This window comes from Clarias gariepinus, chromosome 24, assembly GCF_024256425.1.
Source record: "Clarias gariepinus isolate MV-2021 ecotype Netherlands chromosome 24, CGAR_prim_01v2, whole genome shotgun sequence".
Lineage (NCBI taxonomy): Eukaryota > Metazoa > Chordata > Actinopteri > Siluriformes > Clariidae > Clarias > Clarias gariepinus.
The window spans coordinates 10,888,234-10,912,777 of NC_071123.1; the positions used below are offsets into that span (position 1 = coordinate 10,888,234).

Consider the following 24,544-nt stretch of genomic DNA (forward strand, 5'->3'; position numbering starts at 1 on the left):
AGTTTTTACTTATTTCTTTATTTTTCTATTAAGAACCTGTGTATCGCAGAAAAAATGTAAATGATGTTAAAGTAATAAAAAAGAAAAAAGCTTATGGTAAGTTTTATGCAATTGCATCAGCAGTGTACATACAATACATTCATCATAAATGTGAATGCCATGGCAAAATTTGGCTTTCAATAATATTTCGAATTGGTCTTTTTTGGGGGGAGGAATGATTATAAAGCATACAGCTTTAAAAAAAAAAACATTTAAACAAATTTATCAAATAATTTGCTCATACCACCCAGTGCCTGCCATATGTGTATAGTTTACATTGCTCCACCTGTAGGGTCATAGTGGAACTGCAACAATTTACCACTTCTATTGCAAAAATATATAAACTAAAAAATATTTTTTTTTAAATCAGTTTGACTCAGTTTGGTGGTACATGAATGCCCATGGCAAAGAATAAAAAATATATATATAGATAGATAGATAAATAGATAGATAGATACTTTTGGTTGACATCAAAATTAAACTTATTAAAAAATAATTTAAAAAATTTCTTAAGTTCTGGGTCAGGATTGTTTTTTTTAATTTAAATTAGTTTGTTTCCTTTGGTGTCTAGTTTGTTCCTAGGACTGCAAATTGCAGGCGTTTTTCTTAAACAATAATTAAACACATTAATAATCCTTTAACTGATTGATCATTACTGATTAATGATAACATGGTGAATATTTTTTCTTAAGTTATATTTAAACAGATTTAGCAGCACAATACCCCAAAAAAATAGTCAGGTAAGACAAATTAATGAAGCAAAAATAGTTAAACCAAACATAAAAAATGAACATTATCGGTTAATAAAATGTTAATTCCTAATTTCTATTAATTGTGTCGTGATTAAAAATCACCCACCAATAATTTGTATATAGTGTATATACAATTGTTTGAACTGCTCTTAAAGTTTGTAATTGTTTAAAAATAGGAGAAAGGAGAGCCAAAAGACATTCTTGACTTCTCTCCGTCATCTTTCTCATATCTGCATTTGGCTCTCTGGACTTTCCCATTGTGCTGTGTGTTGATCAATGTAATAAATGCTGTCAAACAAACAATTTTTATATCAGCAGGGAGAAGCTTCCAGCTGAAGTCAATCATAATCAATAACAAGAAGTTGAGAGGCCTTGGACATGGCAAATTTAAAGATGTTTTAACACATTAAGCACTACTGAATGAATAATGTAGGTGAGTGTACTGTATATTTATTAACCTTTATGCATAATTTTAATTATGTGCTGATATTAGAAAACAACTTTTTGTTTTTTTTTCTATTATGTTTGTTTCACAACCATTCTTGCCCAGAAAAGACCGGTTCAAAGAAATAATTAAAAAATTTTTTGGGGGTTCCCAGACCCCAAAGGTACCAATGATAATTAAACCAGTGCTTTTGTAGCCACTTCTCACTTCGTTATATTTTGCTTCTAAAATATTAAGTAAGGAGTGGCTTAAAAACTTATTATTTTTTAAAACCAGGTTGCTTTGATAGCAGCCTTCAGCTCATCTGTATTGTTGGGTTGGCTGTTTATCATTGTCCCCTTGAAATTACTCCAAAGATTCTCTAAAGAGTTTAGGTCATGTGAGTTTTCTGGCCAGTCAAACACATTATGGTTAGCATTAATATTATGGTTAGCAAACCAGTTAGTTGTAGTTTGGCACTGTGGGCAGTCCTGCTGGAAAAGCCAATCAGCATCTATATAATGTTTGTCGGCAGATGTAAGCATCAAGTGCTCCAGTCTTGTGGTAGACGGTTGACTTTGGACTTAATATAACACATTTGATTTTTCCTTTGGCAATCATGGGTGCTTTTATTACCTTTATCTATTGTTGATAACAAATGGGATGTAAGATTTTCTATTGTGATGCATTTATTTAGATATGTCTGAAAAGTGAGCCAGAATCCAATAGAAGCATATAACTGAGAAACTGAAGATTAAAATCCTGCTTAGGAGCCTGGCAGTGGCTCCATGGCAGCTTCCAGATCCTTATAGCACTAGCACAGAATCTATTATTACATTCTGTATGTGAATTTTGTACACTGAATAATTTATTAGGAGGCTGAGACTGGTAGTATCTTAACCATCTTTTGTAGGACAGTATACTCCTTTACTCGAATTCTACTCACTTGTGTGACAATAAAGCTAAGAAAATTTTTTCTTAATATACTTTCAGTAGCTACATGAAATTGCTAAGCATATTTACAGAGCTGTTAATGCATTTCCTGCAAGACATGCATAGATGCCTTAATGAACATAAGTTAATGTTATACTTTTTATCAACCTTTTTATGACCATGAACATTTAAAAATTGTGCTAATTCAAAATCATGCTAATGCATGTTTTTCTACATGTAGTTACATTTGACATAACTATTTATTTGTATGCAGAATACGCATACAGTACAGTGTACAGTTACTGTACAGAATGTATTTGCATATTTTTTTTAATATAAAACCATTAGCAAAACTGGGGTAAATGTATCATTACACTCCATCACACTCCGATGGAGACTATGAAGTTTCCACTGCATCCTAAAAATATTGGAGAAGGCAGCAGGAACAGGGTAAAAATGTGCATTCATCAAATTCACACCATTTCCTAGCCACGTACCTGATTATAATTGCGTTTGATCAGATCTCATCACATTCTTACAAGAATCAGACCTTGCTACCAAAAGCATAAATCTATGAACTTTACCCGCCTTGTGTCTTTGTGACCATAAGCTGTAATCAGAATGGTGCAGACAATCGTCAACCACAGCCTATTTAAATACTATGTGTATTCCTTAATGACCTTTTAAATTATTCATCATCTAATTTCTACTTCCTTTATGAAACTGCGCCATGTACGCCAAGAGAACATTGAGAGCAAGTTTTACCAAAAGATCTATCAAGTATTAATACAGTGTCCCCAATAAAGTGCTTGTGAGTGTTGTTTTTTTAATAGCAAAATTTTAGTACTGTAAAAAGATCAACCTGAGACTAATTAACTTAATTAAATACTAATTAACATACTAATTAACATACAAAATATTAATATACAGTACACACCCAGGAGAGATTTGATGAGACATCTGAGCTCAACCTGTTTCAGTCTTGGCCTTGACTGGCTTTTGTGATTTGGATTTGTGATTTACAGGAATCGGGTGCTAATTAACGCCAGTAAGGAGAGATAGTGTGGCTAGCCAAATAGAAAAAGCAAACAATTTTCAGGATTTTCATGTTTTTAAAATCATGCATTATGGTCATTTTTTTGTGTGCGCTCACAAGACGGACCTCCTTTACTGCTTAGTTTTACCTTCGTAATATGTTTATAATTAAGTTTTTGTTTCCTTCCTTATTCTTAAACCTTTTTGGAATATGGAAAAAATTCTCTACAACACAGGTTACATTATCCTGCTAAAACAGGGCACTGCCATTATAGAATACTGTTCCAATCAAGGGGTGTACTTAGTTTGTAACAGTTGTTTCCCAGCAGAACATTGCTCAGAGCATTAAACTGTCTGTGCCAGCATGTCTTCTTCTCAAAGAGCATCTGGGCCCTGGAAATCCACATTATGTAAAAGATCCTGAATATGCACCTTCTGAACTCTCTGCCAATGTTCAGAATTAAGTTTACCACAGCAACTCTTGCCAATAACTTTAGAAATGAACTAAAGTGCAATACTGTAAATAATAATGTAACAGGTCATGCAAACATACATTTATTTTTGCTGTTTAATTTTACTGCTCTTCACCTTCAGTTTTCTTCTGCTTTCTTTTCTCTGCGCCAAGTTTCTCCTGTAACCTAACATTAGTCTGACAGACAGTGCTGCATCTACAGTAAATGCAGTTATTATCCATTTAAGGATATAAACAAGCTGTCTTGTGAGACATTTTTGGGGGCCCTCTGGTGGCCACGGGGCTCTTAGCAGAAAAAAAGCAGCGAATACCAGTACAGTAAAACCTCAGATTGCGAGTAACGAGAGCAAAGATTTTTAATAAATTTTGACTTGGAAAACTAACAAGTCTTGGTTTTACGGGTACAGAGTATTACGTATTATGCATGCGCTTCTTGTTTTGACTATGAGCGTCACATGATCACAACTGAACCAACGTTTTTTTCTTTCACTTGCGCTGCGCAATTGTGGGTTAATCGTCTCTCCTGCTGGGTCTTAGTGCTCTTACTGGTTCCACTGTATTTTACTTTATTTTTACAGTGCATCTATAATAATGTATTTGAACAATATTTTACTTTATATTGCATTCCATTACCTGACAGTTGAATAACATGTTTAATAAGTGGGTTTTATTGTAAAGTGACATGTTGTCTATGTCAACAACATTATCTGAACTATCAGTAATTTAATAATCATTCAGACAAAACAATTAACCTTGTGTGTGGTTAATTGTTTTTTAGTAATTGTAAAGTATCTTTAGGAAGATGTTAATGAAAAGTTTAAAAAAAAGTATTTCCACAGTTTGAAATAATATATTATATGCTGATGAATTATAGTTATCTCCTTCAGTTATTTAAATGATAGGGTGCATATGTTTATTAACATATTTTACAATAATTATGAAATGCAGTAAAACACTGTTGTAAAACTGCCCTAAAATTTACAGCAGTGTATTACAGTGGGTGCGTAGTTTGCGTTCCCTTTCATACTTTTATACTCTTGTTTATTGATAGCAGTTGATTAAAATGCCTCCCTTAAAGCCTTAAATTATACTCAATAAGAAGAAAGTCTGCCAACACTTCAAGAACATTAGTCCCATAACTGATAAATAAAGACCACAGTTTATGTGCACAGTTATGGAAAGACATTTCTACCACATCTCCCGCTCACCATCAGTAACACTTCCTGTAAACACCACAGCTCTTATTAAACTAGAAAGTGAAGGGAAGAGTAAATGGTATTATACTTAAAGATGTGACCTAAGTACCCTTCCCTTTTGTCAGGTTATTATAAAGGCTTGTATACTGCAATTTTACCTGGAGATAAAAGTGCTTCCCTTTTATATTACATTGTGATTAGTACTGATTTTTAAAGTACTACAATGATGATTATTTTAGATATATTATTATGCATTTTAATTGAAAGTTACAGAGCAGTCATTTATTGCCCCGACTTTACAGCTGGAGTGGAATTTAAGCACACTTATGACCACAATGTCTTTCTTGCGATTAACTTTATTTAAAATTTTCATAGTTTTAGCAAATAAACATGCCGTAAAGGGGGGCTGTGGAATGAATAATTTGAATTTCATGATGGCCAAAATTATCATTAGTCAAAATACCGTTTTATCATTTATATGTAGTTAATATATAAGGTTATACTTATTAAAGGGCTGCAGGATTTACTGAAAAATCTGATCGTAATTATTTTGACATACATGTATGATAATTAACTATTAAATGCACCATTTTTTATTCAAACATATTTATCTAGGCTAACAGCAAGTAATTGCACAATTTATCTAATTAAGAGGACGTTTAACAATATTTATTTATCACCTTATAAGTGGATAATAAATATACAGTACTGATATTGAAAAGACGATCATTACCTACATATTTTTCCTGAAAAAAACACACATTATTACATTTACATTTAGACATTTGGCAGATACTCTTATCCAGAGTGACTTACAAAAAGTGTAAAGTTTTTTGGGGGGATAGGGCGTTTAGTCCAAGTATTGAAGAAACAGATACGTCTGTCGTCGTTTAAAGATTGTCAAAGATTCCGCTGTACGAACATCTAGAGGAAGTTCGTTCCAACATCTAGGTCCCAGAACAGAAAAAAGTCTAAATAAATGTCGTCCTCGATCCCTGGGAGATGGTGGAACGAGCTGAATAGTGCTGGAGGATCGGAGGGAACGTGGTGCAGTGCGTGATGGAATTAAAGCAGAGAGGTAAGTGGGTGCTGGGCCATTTTTAGCTGTAGGCGAGCATCAGGGTTTTGAATTTGACGCAGGCAGCTACAGAATGCGGGCAGCTACAGGAAGCCAGTGAAACTATTAGCGTGTTGATCAACCATGGTATGTGTAATGTAAGTGTTTGAAGTGTGCTTGCACTGCCTTGCTGTAGACACTGTTCATATAGTCCAGGCATATTCTCAACCTGGATTCCCGGAATAACACTAACAAGCACGGTTCTTGGCGGATCGTCACAGTTAAACAAGCTCTACTTCAACTCTCCCCACATGTAGGCATCAGGGGGTGTAAAATCTGAGGAATGGGACGGTATGGAAAGGAATTGTTCTGACACATTTTTCATACTTGGTCCCCAATGACGATGACTTCCGTATTGCCATGGAAAGTGTTAATGTTTTAAGTTGACATATGCCCCAGCTCACTATAGGAGATGTAATGTGGGAATCTGAAACTGTCCTTGACATCAAAGCAAGGCGAGTTGCAGCTCGATGGGCATGAAGGCGTCATAGGAAATTGCGTGCTCTGAGTGCTCGCTAGAGGAAATGCTGCAAAGGTTCCGCTTCCTGACATCGCTGCAACAACTAAATCAGTTAACTGTGATAGTGCAGGCAACGAAGCTGATGTTATCAAAGATATTCTTTACACCTAAGATGTTCTGTAAGGTGTAATATCTGCGAACACCGCACTTAAGAAATTGCCTGACAGTTTGTAAGACACAAGACAATTTTATGTATTATGCCAATTATAAAAAGGACTACCCCCGATACTGTGCAGCAGCAGTGAGTTCTTTGAGTTAATTTCCAAGAGGACCCTTTATAAGGTGAGTGTTGCGCTGATCTTTACAGAATTTGACACCGGTAATGATGTGCCCTTTGTATATAGATGTTTCCTGTTTGGTTTTGTAATTGGGGAATGATTATCACATGCAACTCAAAAGTATGGGCAGAAATATATAAATAATAGTTGCAATATTACTATTCATATGGTATAAACACCATGTATCTTTCCGTCTAGTTGACACATGGGGCAGCCTGCTGACTTGACAGATTATGATCACTGACACCCTACATGTATTGAAGCATAATACTAAAAAGTTGGCTGGAAGGAAAAAGTGTAGTAGGGAAAGGTGCACAGTCAACAGGGATGACTTCAGCTTTACAGTCAAAGTGGCTTTTATTGTCATTTCAGCCATATACAGTAGTACACAGTGAAACAAAACAATTTGCTCCAGGACCATAGTGCTACATAAAACGCAGAGCTACACAATATTATCCATAACTAAATATTACATTAAGGATGCTTAATACATAAAGTGCATGAGTGCAAGCATGTGTGCAGACTGTGCAACTCACAACACAAGACACTGTGGAAGACAATGTGCAAAGTTAAAAAACAGTGCAGTGCAACCATTAGAAAGTTTTGGTGAGAGCAGAACGGCAACAACAAGATATTGCAATATCTTGATTATGAATGTGATAATGTAAATATGACATGCTGTTTGACGTTCATAATGCAGATCAATAAACCTGTATCTTGGAAAAGATTCAAGGGAAGGAGTAAAAATTGTGCTGAAAATATGATCTTGCAGTGGTAATATGTATTTTATTCAATGCTGGGAACTTTCCTTGCCATGAGGTAAAGGATTTGGGTTACCGATAAGAAGCTTGGGGTTTAAAGCCCCAGCATTACTTTTAGGCCCTTCTGCAAGGCCCTTAATTCTAAAATCTTGAAAGTTCATTGATCCCTGCTGGAATCACTGGAGGTGACAGACATTGAATTGTGTATTTGGGTGTTTAGAACCAAAGTTTTCAACATAAATACAATTAACACTAGAAGCGCCGCGCCAGTGTCACCTACTAAAAGCGCGGTTCAGCGGTCATTTGACCGCCTATTGTTTTGAATGGGAAGCTGCTGCTGACACACAATGATGGCTAGATGGCGCTTTCACCCAAAGCAAATAGTTTAGCACCAAGATCAACTTGCACTTGGACAATGCGCCATTCATTCCCCCGTTGATAATAAGCGGTATCTTTTTTTCATATTCAACTGAGAAAACCTACTACAGAGTCTCTAAGGGGACAAACGAAGAGGGAAAAAACAAGTCAGAGGGAAAAAACAAGTCATGTTTGGAATTATAACCCAAAGTTTTTGACTTTTTTCTGCCGTTTTTTTCTCCTCCTTTGTCCATCTAGGGGCTTCGTACTATAACAAAAAGGAAAGCTCTACTTAATTTTATATCGTATGGAGAAAATGTTATTAGTTTGTTCATTCTATTTGAAGCTTCTGAACGTCTCGGAGCAGCGATTTAGTTCTGAACTCGCTTCCGTGAATTTATCGCTAAAACAATATTAAATTTGAATAAATCAGATATACTACAGCAAATAATAAACTATGCTATGTCATAACCGAAGCAAACACAACGAATATGTCTCGTTTCGTTCAGTGTTGCTAGGCAACGGACCACGCGCCTAATCGGTTCACTTGGCCGCGGTGTATTATAAACCTGCGGAGTGTTTCACTGCTTATGCATAAAAGCGAGGGAAATGTGGAAGTGATGTGTGGCCACTGAATGAGAACTAAATCAAAGATTTCGGTAACTACACTGAGTGTAACATCTGCATAGTGACACTAAACAGCTGAACAACTTCACTTTCCCGTTTACCTCTGAGAAAAAAAAAGCTGTATGTTGTTTGTTTATATGTTTATAAAAGTACACGAAGTAGGCGCGCGCGCGCACGCACACACACACACACACCTCCCCTGAGCCCTCGGTCAACATCTAATGACCGTCGATATGCAAATGAGTCAAGACGTAGCCTAACGTGGTGTCGTGTCGGATTTCAGCTTTCAAAGAAAGTGGAAAGACTTTGAAACAGTTGCAGCGTTTTTTTTTTCAGTTTGCACAGCGATGAGTCCACGTTGTTTCACTGGTTATGACATAGTGACACTAAACAGCTAAACAACTTCACTTTTCTGTTTACCTCTGAGAAAAAAAGCTGTATTTAGTTTGTTTATATTCAGAGTAACACCTTCCAACCACCTCTCATAGTCTATTGTTAGTTTTAATGATTTGGCTGAAACTAATTCTATACATGCAACAGAAAATGTAGATGCAGATTTCAAATGTATAAAGATACATGCTATATATATATATATATATATATATATATATATATATATATATATATATATATATATGTGTGTGTATTCGATGCCTGCTATATATATATACGTGTGTGTAATCGAGGCTGGCTCTATTCAGGGGCAATAGGGGCAGCGTCCCATCAACTAAATGTCTGCACATGTTAATATATTCCTAAAATTAATATATTACAAGTTGATAAACTGATCTGCGGTAGCAGAGAAATCCGCTGAAAAGGGACACTACACAATAAGGTATTAGATGTCCCTCATGTCTCTGTCCCTCTGCTGTGCGTATTCATTCACAGGCTGCAGCGCGCGCGCGCTCACACACACACACCTCCCCTGAAGCAGTTGCGGCGTTTTTCAGTTACAACAAGCACAGCGATGAGTATAAGAATAAAATAAGGTAACAGTTTGGTCTGTGTAGTTAGTGCCCTTGTATAAAATAAATGAATGAATAACACATTCCAACCACCTCTCAAGAGAGTGCGATAGTTTTGCAAAAATACTTGCAAAACATCAGCATACATTGGAGGGAACTTCTGAGGTGGTCAGTGATTGATTGCACGGTCGTTCGGAGGGGGTTGTGATGACACCTACAGTTCTTTTGTTCTAAGCTGTCGGTCAAATATCTCTCCACTTGAAATGGAAGCACAAAATTGAGGGGCAACATGCAAGGGATTTCAGCATCTCGACGCACAGTAGAAGCTGTTTGTAAAGAAGACACTCTTTGTTTTTTTATTTTGTAATCTTTCTCGTGTTTACCTTGTACTGTACAATGTATATTCATTTTATTAATGAATTGCTGTGAATAAACTACATATGCACTTGATTTACCAGAAAGGACTTTTCAGTTTTTGTGTGCTAAACTAAACTTCAGGGTCAAGTAATAGCGATTTTATTTGAAAAGTATATATATATATATATATATATATATATATATATATATATTATGGGAAAGATTAAGAAACACACTGAAGCGGAATAAATATATATATATATATATATATATATATATATATATATATATATATATATATATATAGCATGTATCTTTATACATTTGGAATCTGCATCTACATTTTCTGTTGCATGTATAGAATTAGTTTCAGCTGAAACTCATGATCAGGGGTGTTGGGGTACTTATGTAGTGATAATTAGTTTCAGCCAAATCATTAAAACTAACAATAGACTATGAGAGGTGGTTGGAAGGTGTTACTCTGAATATAAACAAACTAAATACAGCTTTTTTTCTCAGAGGTAAACGGAAAAGTGAAGTTGTTCAGCTGTTTAGTGTCACTGTGTCATAACCAGTGAAACAACGTGGACGCATCGCTGTGCTTGTTGTAACTGAAAAAAAAACGCTGCAACTGTTCAAAGTCTTTCCACTTTCTTTGACCGCTGAAATCCGACACGACACCACGTTAGGCTACGTCTTGACTCATTTGCATACCGACGGTCATTAGATGTTGACCGAGGGCTCAGGGGAGGTGTGTGTGTGTGTGTGTCTGTACGCGCGCGCGCGCGCCTACTTCTTGTACTTTTATAAACATTCTACATATAAACAAACAACATACAGCTTTTTTTTTCTCAGAGGTAAACGGGAAAGTGAAGTTGTTCAGCTGTTTAGTGTCACTATGCAGATGTTACACTCAGTGTAGTTACCGAAATCTTTGGTTTAGTTCTCATTCAGTGGCCACACATCACTTTCACATTTCCCTCGCTTTTATGCATAAGCAGTAAAACATTCCACAGGTTTATAATACACCGCGGCAAAGTGAACCACGTTCCCGCCGATTAGGCGCGTGGTCCGTTGCCTAGCAACACTGAACGAAACGAGGCATAATCGTGGTGTTTGCTTCGGTTATGACATAGCATAGTTTATTATCTGCTGTGGTAGATCTGATTTATTTACATTCAATAATGAGGCTTTATATCCTCAGGAGGGGTCGTTACATATGTAATATGTAAAACAATATTGTTTTAGAGATAATTTCACGGAAGCTTCTAACAGAACGAACAAACTAATTAATTTTCTCAAAACCTTATAAAATTAAGTACAGCGAAATTCCCTAAATGTCCTTATAAAATATCGCTGATTATCAACACCAGAACGAATGGCGAATTGTCGATATTTTACGCAAGCATATATATATATATATATATATATATATATATATATATATGTGTGTATATATATGTGTATATATATAAACTGCATATATGGAATGAAACCTGAGATAGTTACACATACGCACTGAATGACGCATAGATAGTATGCGCGATTCCTTGCGCCATCTGCTGAGAGAAATGAGAATCGCAGGTTGGAAAAGACAGGAAACGTCATGCCGCCGCGCAGCTGTCAGCGATTTCACGTAAATAAGAGCAAAATAGCTTTATACTGGCTTTTACTGGTGCGAATTTAAAAATTTAAGCATACAGGGTGATTAAGCTCACAGAACTAGGAAAAGTCATGAAAGGAGGGTCCTGGAAATTGATCGAGTGTGAAGTATTTTTTTTTTTTACCCCCTTGCGGTCAAATGACCGCTGCTCGGCGCTTCTAGTGTTAAACACATAATTAAGTAAAAAAATAAACATAAAAGAATCATGTGTGAAAATAAGCTGACTGTATGTGTACACTATACAGGTATATGTATTTTGTCAGTCATGTTCATATAGTTGGTTAAAATGATTTTTTTTTTCATAAAATAAAATAAAATTCATCATTTTGCTTAGATTGTGCTGAAAAAAAAAAGGATATGACACGCTACACTGCACAGCCCTGTAGCCTGTATATATTCATCATATGTTATCATATATCAAAATATACAGGTAGGTATGCACCATAAACAAAAAGCCAAAAATTACTAAAAATGCTCTTCGATTTTTGCTGCTGGAGCACCATATAATGGTTGACCCTGCAACCCAAAATTCATAATAAGCCGGGATGTAGAAAAAAGATGCCATAATGTACACATGAAAAATAAAGACCTAACTTTCAATGCACCGAATATGGGACATTGGTAAACCACAGGGCACACTGAATCAGATTTTAATATTCATTAAGTTCCCTACAGAAACATGTTCTCCATGATCATGATGAATACATCATTAGCATCCGTGGAGTACTTTATAAACACTCTGTAATTAACATACAAGGAAGAAGCACTTTTCCTAGACCTTCGGAGAAATTTGTTCCCATGGGTGCTCAGTAGTAGTAAATGCTCTCTGGGGAAAATGTAATCAATAGTTGTAGATCTAACACATGGACACAGTGCTAGTAGTACAGATGTGAAATTTTAAATAAACAAGTGGAGCCAGGTAACCTAGTTTTTTCTGTGGACTACTGTGAAAGAATAATATTTTGCTAAAACTTGTCAAATGAAACTGATGCAGATGCATTTGTACCACTTTAAACTTGTATAAGGACTGGCTGGGCAGTATTTCTCTGTAGTTAAGAAATTTTTTATGTACTTAAGTATTACTAGTGGTTATCATCTTAAGGTAAAACCTCTGTATTTACATTTATGGATGAGTCTTTTGGGCTATTTCTACGCCAAGAAATGAAATATGCAATTATCCTATATTTTGGATTGTAAGGAGGGTACAGCACTTCTGCAAAATATGATTGTGCTCCATGGTTTCTTGAAACTTTGTTAAGGAATGCCAAAAGTCTGCAGAGCTGGAGACAAATAGCTTGTTAAGGGACAGAGACTATCTGCTAAAATACAGTACATCACACAGCTGGAGGCCACTATGGCTTCTGAGGAAAAAAAACAGGAGCAGGAAACAAAGAAGTCTGGGGTGGATGATAAGGAGAGGAACAGCACGATCTGCCAAGAAAACGCTGCACAGCTCCAAAACATCAGCCAGCTTCAATCTACTTTGACACCATGTGAGGAACAACAGCAGAGCGAGGGTTTGATTCCCGCGTCTGGTTTGTGTGCATCGAGTTTACATGGTAGGTTTCCTCCAGGTTCTCTGGTTTCCTCTCACAGTCCAAAGACATGCAGATTAGGCTAATTGGCATTACCAAATTGCCAGTAGAGTGTAAATGTGAGTGTGAATTTTGACCGGAGGTCTTACCACAGTCATACAAAATGGGAATAAATACCATGGTCCTTGGTTGGGCTACAGAGGTTTCTAAATGGATGGATAGAAATCAATTTGCACCACCATTCATAACCAGAAAATGAATAGTCTGTCAAATGATTAAATAAAATTCTTACTAAAAAGAAATTTGTTTGTTCACAATAATGGAGACCTGTATGGGATGGGACCTGTATGATCTGATCATTATCTGGTATCCTTCACCATTACCCTTCCTATCCTGTCTAAAGCTAACCACCAAAATGTCTGCTTTATCTGCATAAACCTTTACACTATCTTCCTTTCCTCTGTGTCTTCATATACCCTATCATCCCTCCCAGACCCAGACCCCTTTTCCTCTCTACTACTAGAGACTGCAACTGATACTTATCTCTCCTCTCTCTCCTCATCCATGGACCTTGCTCTCTATCCTCTAAACCAAGAAATATTTCTTGTCCTGCTCCTTGGCCTATGAGGTATTGCACAACAACAGAAGATAATTAAGAACTGCAAAAAGAAGATGGAAGAAGCCAGCTTGATGCAGATCTTGTCTCTTACCATACTCAATTCTCATGTGACATGACTTCTGCCAAAACTGCCTTCTACAGGGAAAAGCTGGAAGCCTCTGCACATGATCCTAGCAAACACCACAATATCTTCTCCTCATTACTCAACACACCAGCTCCTCCTCCAACCTGTCAACTGATGAAATTCATCAGATTATTGCATCATCAAATCCCACCTGTTCATTAGATTCAATCCTTTCCACAATGCTCCAGGCCATCTTACAAGACCTTCTTCCCTTTCTCATAACCATCTATTGCCCAGTATCGCTTCTCTATTTTATTTCTAAAATTCTTGAAAGGTCTGTTTACAACCAAATATCTATGTATCTCCCACAGAACAACCTTAATGATCCCAACAAATCTGGATTCAAGTTGACACATTCCACAAAGACTGCCCTTCTGTCAGTCACTGAGAAGCTGCCTGCTTCCAGATCAGCTAAACTATCATCTGTCCTCATTCTCCTGGACCTGTCAGCTGCATTTGACACAGTGAAACCACAAGATTTTATTATCTATTCTTATAAGCCTTGGAATCTGGTTTGTTTCTTACTTAAAAGATAGGTTGTATGAGGTGACATGGAGGGGATCCTCATCTGCCGTGAGCAGACACTCTACTAGTGTCCCATTGGGTTCAGTACTTGGTCCTCTTTTGTTGACATGCAACTTATTCTCTCCTTTCCTTCTTCAGACACTCAGATTTTCACCTGGATCTCAGCATGGATGAGTAAAACTGAACTGCTGTTCATCCCTGGCAACTCATTCCCCAGTCAAGACCTTGTGATCTTACCAGATCAGGTTACTCCTTCAGCCACTACCCACAATCTTGGGGTAACTCTGGGCAATCATCTGTCATTTTCCTCACACATTGCTAACCCTACTTGCTCTTGTCAATTTCTTCTTTACAACATCAGAAGAACCTGCCCATTTCTTACTTAACGCAAACATACTATTTTTACTAAACTTTATCTTGCTGTTCTGTTTCTCACCTTCAGTTTTCTTCTGCTTTCTTTTCTCAGTGTCAGAAGGATATGTTAATTTTTGTGACATTATTTTTGCTCCTTGATTCCCATGTAACCTAACATTAGTCTGATTGACAGTGCTGAATCTAAATACAGTTACAGTATTATCCATTTTAGGGCATAAACAAGGTGTCTTGTGAGACATTTCTTGGGGGTCCTCTGGTGGCCACAGGGCTCTAAGCAGGCTTTGGAAAACAAATCAGCAGGAAACACCTGTATTTTACTAATTTTACAATGCATCTATCATAAAGTATTTAAACAATATTTTACTGTATATTGGATTCCATTATCTGACAGTCCAATAACATGTTTAATAAGGGGGTTTTATTGTAAAGTTACATGTTGTCTATGTCAACATGTACCTGTTTATTGACAAAGGCTAATAAAATCTGATAGTTGATTACATAATATGTTTATATATTTATTAGATTATTTTTTATAACAGGGCTAATTGCGATTATTTTGACACATATTGCGATTTAAATTGTGATATTTAAATGCACCCTTTTATATTTAAACATATTTATCTACGCTAACAGCAAATAATGACACAAATTATCTCATTAAGAGAATCTTTGAAAATATTTATTTATCACCTAAAAAATAAAAAATAAAATACTTAACAAGCTCAAATCCCAAATAGATCACTGACTAGGCATATACAACTCCTGGCAAAGTATGGAATCACCCCTCTCAGGAGATGTTCATTCAAATGTTCAATTATGTAGAAAAAAAAACAAGCATATACATGCCACAAAACTATTTTTATTCAACAATCCAACCTTGTGGCTGTATAAAACACTTAAAAAAAAAACAAAAAAACAAAGAAAGATAACTATAGTCAATGACAACTGTTTTAAAGATCAAACAGAGGAAAAAAATATCGAATCACACAAATCTGAGGACAATCATATGGAATTACCATGCACTTTGCATTTCTAAAACAAACCTTGGTTTATCTGATTACAACTGCTAATTAGTCTGCAGTTAAAAAAAGAGTACTTGCACACATTAGTGATGTGTTGAACCAAGATGATTGACATAACTCACGTTCCCTCTGATCCTTCAGCACTGCTCGCCTCATCCCACCATCTCTCAGGGATCGAGGGCGACATTCATGCAGGCTCTTTTCTGTTCTGGCACCTACAACAGAGACTTTGACTATCTTTAAACGACGACTCAAGACGCATTTGTTTCTCCAGTACTTGGACTAACCCCCCCCCCCCCCCCCCCCCTCCAAAAAAAAAAAAAAAAATTCCCAGTTGTGTTGGACAGATGGCACTTAGTTATTAACCTAGTTAACCCAGTTTAAGTATGTATCCAATGATGTAAACTTTAAAGCACTTTTTGTAAGTCGCTCTGGATAAGAGCGTCTGCCGAATGCTTAAATGTAATGTAAATGTAAATAACTCATGGCTCCAACAGTTAAAACAAAGGAGAATATTATTAAACTTCTTGAAGAAGATAAATCTTCACGAAATGTTGCACAAGATGTTGGTTGTTCCTAGTCAGCTGTGTCTAAAATCTGGACGAAGTACTAATCAAATGGAAAGGTTGTAAAAAGGAAGCGTACTGGTAGATCAAGAAAGACATCAAAGCGCCAAGACAGGAAACTTAAAGCAATATTCCTTGAAAACAGAAAATGCACAACAAAACAGGAACAATAAGAAAAGTGAAAAAAGTGAAAGGAAGAGTAAACAGTATCTTACTTAAATATGTGACCTAAGGACCCTTTCCTTTCTGTCAGGTTATTATAGAGGCTTGCATGCTGCAAATTTACCGGGAGGGCTGATAAAAAGTTCTTACCCTGTATATTACATTGTGATTATTTTTAAAGTACTACACTGATGCTAATTATTTTAGATATATTATTATGCATTACAATTGATGGTTATGGACCAGCTATTTGATTCCCTGACTTTGCAGCTTGAGTAGAATTTAGGCACACTTGTGCCGACAATGTCTTTCTTGTGATTAACGTTATTTATAATTTTTCACAGTTTTAGCACATAACCATGCAGTAGTGGTTGTGTCTTGATGACCATTAGTCATAATACTTTTTTTAAATATTTTATATAGTTAATATATTAGGTCATGACTCCATTGTAATTATTTTGACACATACTGTGATTGCAATTTAGACTGTGATATTTAAATACATTTAGATACTAGGATAACATGAAATAATTGCACAAATTATATCATTAAGAGGACGTTTGACAATATTTATTTATCACCTCAAAAATATTTAAAAAACAAACATAAATACTTAAAGAATTAACAAACCCCAAATACATTTTCAACTAGGCATATATATATATATATATATATATATATATATATATAATTGGAAAATTTATATTTTAAGTTTAAGTATATTACTATTTATACAGTATACTTTTTTTATTATGCAATGCTTCTCTCTGTCTAGTTGACACATGGGGTAGACTGCTGACTTGACAGATTATGATATATATCACATATATCACTATGATCAAGTCGTTTAAGCATAGTAATGGAAAGTTGACTGGAAGGGAACAGTGTGGTAGGATGACTTCAGCTTTAAATTCAACGTGGCTTTTATTGTAATTTCAACCATATACAGTAATATACCTAAAGTATATACAGTGAAACAACATAATTATCCAGGACCATGGTGCTACTGCACATAAAACACACTACTATGCATAACTAAATATTGCATTAAGGACCCTAAAAAAAAGTGCATGAGTGCAAACGTGTGCAGACTGTGCAACCCCCAACACAAGACACTGTGCAAGACAATGTACGAAGTTAAAAACAGTCAACCATTGCCAACCATTACAAAGTTTTGATGAGAGTAGAACGGCAATAACATGTTGCAATATCTTGATTGTACCTCCTTGAATAACAGAAGTCTGTGGAGGAACAGCTTGGTAAGGAACAAAGACTATTTGCTTAAATACATCACACAGATGGAGGCTTCTGAGGAAAATAAATAAGAGCAGGAAACAGAGAAGTCTAAGGTGGATGATAAGGAGAGGAACAGCACACATTTCGGCAGAAAAACACTCCACGACTCCAAAACAGCAGCCATGTGAGGTGTCAAAACAGCCGTCTGCAGAGCAAGGGAGAGAATAAGGATGAGAGGCCAAGATCTATCGAAATACATTAGAGAACTGGAGGTTGCTTTGTCTTCTGTGCAAAACAATCAAGAGCCGGTAAAAGAGAAGGACCACCACACTCCCTGAGAAAATCACAGAGTTGCAGGCTTGCTGAAAAGCAAAGCTTTGTGATTCAGTAAGAAGTCTGCAGGGTGGTAGAGAAGATGCTTGATCAATATTTTTTGAGAAATGGCAATATATTTAAATTTGAGTTAAAAAATTGTGTGCAAGTGTGGTCAAGCATCGCCTTGTGGTCAAGCATTGCCTTCAGATGAAGAGAGGCAGGTGATGCCAAAAGGTCACACATAGTGTTTTACATTTGGCTTTTCACAGTGTGAGTGTGATGCTATCAACCAGCATCATTCACAGGAGCAACACATTTGGCTGAAGATCACCTTGAGTTTTTCAATTTTTTTAAGTGACAGAGAGGGAGGGGAGAAGAGAGAGAGAACTGTATCTGTACATCTAAGCAGCCTTTTAGTCAGTCAATCACATAGCAGCAGCACAAAGCACCAAACAAATATGTAGTTTGGCAATAATTCAATGCAATGCTCGGCATGGGTGTGTAGTACATTTGCTGTAACTTGTATACAGAATGTACACCAATAAAGCCAAAGTGCAACTTTGGTAAGAACCATTAAAGTCTATTCTCTTTATAGAGAGTGCACAATTTAACCTTAATCTTTGTTGCCTTTCTATTAAAATATGATAAAAATTCATAAAACAACAGCAACTTATTAGTAAGAATCAAAAGCTGAACTGTGTTATAATATCACTAAATGTCAGTAAATAAATTGTAGCATGTAACAGGACCATTGATAGCTCATAGACTTACAAACATATACTGTAGTGGGATGTATTTTCTCCCACAAATATGTTAAGTATGTTAAACTGAATTCTGGCCAAGGTTGAAAAGACAGTTCAAAAGGAAATGACTTTAACATTAAAATAAACAAAGTCACATTTCTATTATGAGTGACATTGTTAAATAATAAGGGCAACTTAAAAAAAAAACAGTTAAAGTGTCGACTTTAGATAACAGTGGCTATCCATATAACATCTTGGGAGGGACTCCACCCTTTTCTCAGCAGTGAGAAAGCTGAGTACTAACCGCTGGTTTACCATGGAATCTGTAATGAAGTAAGTCAAGAGTCTGTTGTAATTAATGTAGTAAGGTCTGTAGTTGGGTAAATGTTTACAGTCTGTATTTTGAATGATACTGTAACTATTGCTTTATTGAAAAATTACAAATATGCACATGGTGCTCGTAATATGTACAGTAGATGCCTGTGTGTTCCTCCTCACAATGACCTTTATGTAAATTATCCGCTCCTTGTGTATCACCTGATTTTTTATTACTATTTCTAGTACGTCTTGTATACCATATTACATCTAACATTTATCTATTACATCCATTTTGCAAGCAAGTATCACATCTCATTTCAGAAACTCATCTGAATGGACCTTTGATCATAGATCTATGTTGCATTGATATAAGAATTGTATTTTGTGATAACTGAACATTGACATTAATGAATTGTCGCAAATTAGCAATTTTACTCCATTTAGCTTCATATTAGCCTGGTTTTAACTTCACACAATCACACAATAGATCTGCAATGCTACTTATCATCATCAAGCATACTTATGCCATCAGATCAGAACTTCACATTTGTGTCTACTCTGAAGTACAGTTCAGAGAACTTGCAGTGAAACATAGTCACGGAAAACAAGATTTAACACAACATTCAACAAGCAAGAACACACTCTCTAGTCACACATTCCTGTTCCTAATCAACTGTAGTCTATTTAACTATGATACATTTCATACACTGCCTTCAGGGGCTTCAGCCTTTGTACAGACTTTACTAAGCTATTGTTTTTTTTCCTGGAATCTAAGTATCATTTTCACTTTTTATTGAACTTCTACTAATATTCTGTTTGTGTTTCGCCTGACCTCCTGTCTAATAATAATAATAATAATAATAATAATAATAATAATGCTAAAGTATTAAAGTTGGACAAACCTCACCTAAAATCAATAAGATTTATCATAAATAATGTTAGGCTTTTCAGGTGCCACAGACACAGAATGAGACACATTTTGTTTAAAGACAGAGAATCCCTGGTGACAGAGTATTTAGATTGAACTTAATTTTTGGCTCTAGAGACCAGCTTTAAGGAAGGATTATTTGAATGAATGACACAACTGAAAATATTTTGCCCTTCCACTAACTGCAATAATAGGCATGACTGTCAACAGTTACCTACACACACATCACCTACACACATATGTAAGTAGTACCAACATGTTTAAGCTCAGAATATATTATGTAGAAAATGTTATAAACATATTATAATCTATTATATTTTATAATTAGATTTAATGCTTAAGATTACAGGGTAAATGTCAAAGGGATCTGGATTTTTGCAAAATTATCTGAATGTACTGGGTGAAAGATAGGGGCAGAGGTAGCATGTTTCAGAAATGAAATTAACAGTCCTTTCTCAGGGGCTTCTAAAATTCTGAAATTTTAAATCCTATGAAATGCTTTACACTGACAAATTAATAGACAAATAGACAATTAATGAATGTGTGTTATAAATTAAGATATTTGTGAAATTATTTATGTTAAAGAAATGTATTGTAAAACCATTTATGTGCGTCAATGTCACATGCACCTACTCTATCATATTATACCCTTTTACTCATTTAAAACTGGCACAAAAAGTTTGGATAATTTTTTTTTCTAATTGTTGAAAAATTTGAATGAGAGAAAGAAACTGCACAACATTCAATATTGTGCTGTTTTGCTTAGCTTAAATACTAATTTGCACTTGTGTCTGGAAAATAATGCCATATTCATTTTCCCCAGCTTATGTGTTTTCGAGAAAGCATGTGTTATGATCCCAGGATATAAAAAAAATTAAACAAATTCAGCTTCCTTAATTCACAGAAGCCCCTTCACCCGAGAGGGAGGTACTCTTGTTCTGAGATAAATAGTGCGAGAGAAACCAAAGGAAGAGAAAAGAGGGCAAGCAAGACTTGATGACAACAGGTATGACTTTTAATATGTGATGTACTCATCAAGATTAAAATAAATAGAGAAACAATGTACAAATAATTTATACAAATAAAATTATTTCCATTTTGCCTTATAGCCTTTAAAACATATCAAGTATGGCAGGTGAGTATTGCTTTAACCTAAAGCCTGTATTTCTTTTTTTTAATATATATTTTCCTAACTTTAAACATGGATTTTCTAAACTGTTAATTTTTCCCCCCTGCCTTTAATGATTTCATTGAATTTGCATTTCGGTGTGCAGCTATATTTTTTTGCTCAGTGTTTTTGACTCTCTTTTATGCACATGTGAAATTTGTTTATATTTGCTCAGCTTAGTTAAACTGGATATTCTTGAATCTAAAAACAAACTGACTGCTATCAAGTTTACATTCATTATCTGCATCAGGTCACATTCAACAACCTAATTTTAATTTTTAACACTTATTATTGTTACTTATTAGTTGTACTGAGAGATCTTTTAACTCATTGCCAAATTCTCAGGCTCAACAGGAAAGCATGCACTGTAAATGAATAGGTGGTTTTGACTGTCTTCCAAGTTTTTTTTGTTTGTTAAAGATTTTGTAGTTTTTAGTACTAAGTATTTTTTAATGCTGCCAATTGTTTGGATTGCTGCAAAAAGTGTTGTCTAACTTTTTTATTATTTGTGAGCACACATGACTATTTCAAATGTTTAGGTTGCTAATTATTATACAACATTAGCAGATAATGATTCCTAAAATAAAATACATACTTTTGTTCATAAGGCTCCATCTGCAAAAAATATAAGGACGATTTTAATAATTATTTTTCCGCCATTAGCAACATTAAATGCGATTTTCCTTCTGACTGGACGGAACACGTTCATTCAAGATCTTATCTGTATATCATTTGTGTTTTTTCTTTCTTTTTTTGTATTTTAATTTTAATCAGATGCAAAGTTTGCAGCAGAATTCCTGCAGGCCCACAATAAATACCGAAGGAATCATGGAGCACCTCCTCTTACAATGGATCCCAATCTAAACCATTCTGCTCAGGCATGGGCTGACAACCTGCTATCGATTAGAACCCTAAAACATAGCAATGCCAACACTGGAGAGAACCTGTATTATACATACAACTCATCACCCCAAAGACTTGCAGGAAAGTACTGTAAATTAGTTTTATTATTATTTACTAGTCTTCATTGTCTTTTTCATGTTATTATTTTTTTTCCCACAACAGGAGACAAACCAGTGGAAAACTGGTACAATGAAATTAAGAACTATAACTTTCAGAGACCAGGATTCAACTCTGGAACAGGTGAGCTCATATAAAAGCACAGTCTTTCACTAGCAATTTCGAGGCAATCAAGTTGGTGACTTATTGTATGTTGAGTTTATGGTTGTTGCTGATTATACCCCTAAGATTTCAGTGCTGTTTTCATGATACAAATGTACTATATTGACACATTTTTGATGGTCTCATAAGGCCACTTCACGCAGGTGGTATGGAGGGACTCCAAGAAGTTAGGAGTTGGAGTGGCCACAGATGGGACTACAACTTTTGTGGTGGGCCAATACTTACCAGCAGGCAATATCAGCAATTCTGGCTACTTTGAGAGGAATGTCCTACCACAGCAAAGTGCCTAAAGAACCCAAATAATCCAGGGGTGAAGAAGCATTTTAGTTAAAGTTTGTTGAATCATTAACGCAGAAAATGTTGAAAAAATGCAGTAATTATTAGATGTATAATTATTAGATAAAGAACATTAATTGGCACTAACAACTGGTTTTTTTTTTACTCTTAGCTTGATTTCCTCATAAAAAAGAACAATATCTGTAACTTGTTAAACTGTTTCATTTGTATTAATCAAAATTTTCAGTAGATGTATCTAAACATGTATCTAAACATGGGACATTTAAGAAACAGGATTCTATTAATCTGCAATATGAACCAATAAAAAAAATTCCAGAGAACTTCTCTTTAATGATGTACTGTTTAAGATGGTAAAGGATCACAAAAGAAATGTTTTTGACTTTCATCAGTCTATTGTGAAGATCATATTGGTAAATTGATATATACTGATTTTATGTGGTTATATTCCCAAGATTTGGTGTTTTTTTTTTAACATACTATAGCTTTCTAATAAAGACTCTCTCTCTCTCTCTCTATATATATATATATATATATATATATATATACCTCAAATAGTCAAGGCTGTGTAAATAGTGTGCGAATGGTGTGCGGCTGCCCTTTGGATAGTGTGTCAAGATTTTTGCAATCTCATGATTTTTAGCGCCAAACTGACGCTATTAAACTGCACTACAGAGATGAAGATGACAGCTTAATGGATCTTATTCGCGTAAGTTGTGACTTTTTATGGAATTTGTTTGGGGTAGTTTACAGTTTATTACCCAGTTTAGTTTTTATCTGCCATTTTAAATATCGCTGGCAGCACCAGAAGCGGCCAGATGTGACTTTAGAACTTAATGATCTGTTTACCAAGTCTGGAGTTAACATTATAGCTTACTGTCAGTGTCACAAATTCATAATGTCACTCCTCTTTCCATCAAAAAGATGCTAAAGCTTCGAAAACACTATTAATGTCGCTATTACAAAAGCTGCACTACTCGAAAAAATTATAAGAAGTGTGTTTGTGCTCTCTGAAAATGTGAATAAGTGTTGTCTGGATTTAGATAAATTCAGAATTGATTTATTCTTTGGATAAGAATTAATCTGCAGGTTATTTCTGCGACTGGAATATAATGTGATGCAGTCCATGAGAGACACAAGCTGAGGCCAGATGTACAGGAGCTAGCTAAACATTCATAACCAGGTTTATATTTTCCCCACTTTGGCTCGTGAATTTGCATGGTAGGGCAAGCGCTTAGTTAATGAAAAGCTGGATAAAAACTCTGAAGTGTTTATCAGTAAAGGGGGGGGGGCTTCAATACTCGATAAGTTATATTGAACTAATGCTCATATACAAATGTTATATTGCTTAACTTATTTGTATGAAAAGCGCAGTAAGAAAATTCTCGGTTAATTTAATGCAGACACTAATACAAACATACAGTGCCTTACACTAACAAAGTTCAATGGTTAACATTAGCACAGGCAGTTTATTTACATTTCAGAATTCCCAAAACGGTATTTTACGCACTGTGTTAAATAGCTTTATTAATATATTTTATTTTTATCACAACTAGACATTCTGTAACGTTTATTTATTTTTGTCTTCACTAAATTCTCCTGTTCCCTTTAAGCAAAGTTCAGTTGTGAAAGATGGGGTCAGGCGTTGAAGGAGCTGGTGATCAAGCTGTTGAAGGAGCTGTAGTAGGAATTGCATCACAGTGCAACAGCTTTAGAATGATGTTTGGTCAGGTCTATATTCTGAACATAGAATTGCAAAAACGTCTGACACTTTGGGTGAAACAAAGACTTAAACTGTTCCATCTTTGATAGTTTTTAAATATATATATATATATTAATATAAAAGAACCAGATAGAGACTGATAAGCAGCTGGTGTTATCCGGGTATTTTACTGACCGTTAAGCAAAATACAACATGTATTCACCTGTTTTAACT

The 24,544-nt window shown here is 35.3% G+C and overlaps 1 protein-coding gene across 2 annotated transcripts; it reads left to right on the top strand.

The window, feature by feature from the left end:
- Positions 1-6,518: 6,518 nt before the first annotated feature.
- On the top strand, positions 6,519-22,995 carry glipr2 (GLI pathogenesis-related 2). Of its 2 annotated transcripts, none has more exons than XM_053485579.1 (6): positions 6,519-6,770; positions 20,869-20,970; positions 21,074-21,099; positions 21,907-22,113; positions 22,195-22,275; positions 22,444-22,995. In XM_053485579.1, the coding sequence occupies exons 3-6, from the start codon at positions 21,093-21,095 to the stop codon at positions 22,602-22,604; spliced, it is 456 nt and encodes a 151-aa protein (XP_053341554.1). In that variant the 5' UTR covers positions 6,519-6,770; positions 20,869-20,970; positions 21,074-21,092; the 3' UTR covers positions 22,605-22,995. The 2 variants fall into 2 exon arrangements, with proteins under 2 accessions (XP_053341554.1, XP_053341552.1); XM_053485577.1 differs by lacking the exon at positions 6,519-6,770 and adding an exon at positions 18,956-19,051 and having other exon boundaries at positions 22,444-22,994.
- The last annotated feature ends 1,549 nt before the right edge of the window (positions 22,996-24,544 follow it).

Coding starts and splice junctions, on each gene's coding strand:
- glipr2 (XM_053485579.1), top strand. Junction 22,114..22,194: donor CTCATCACCCCAAAGACTTG/CAGGAAAGTACT, acceptor TTTTTCCCACAA/CAGGAGACAAACCAGTGGAA. Junction 22,276..22,443: donor AGGATTCAACTCTGGAACAG/GTGAGCTCATAT, acceptor TGGTCTCATAAG/GCCACTTCACGCAGGTGGTA.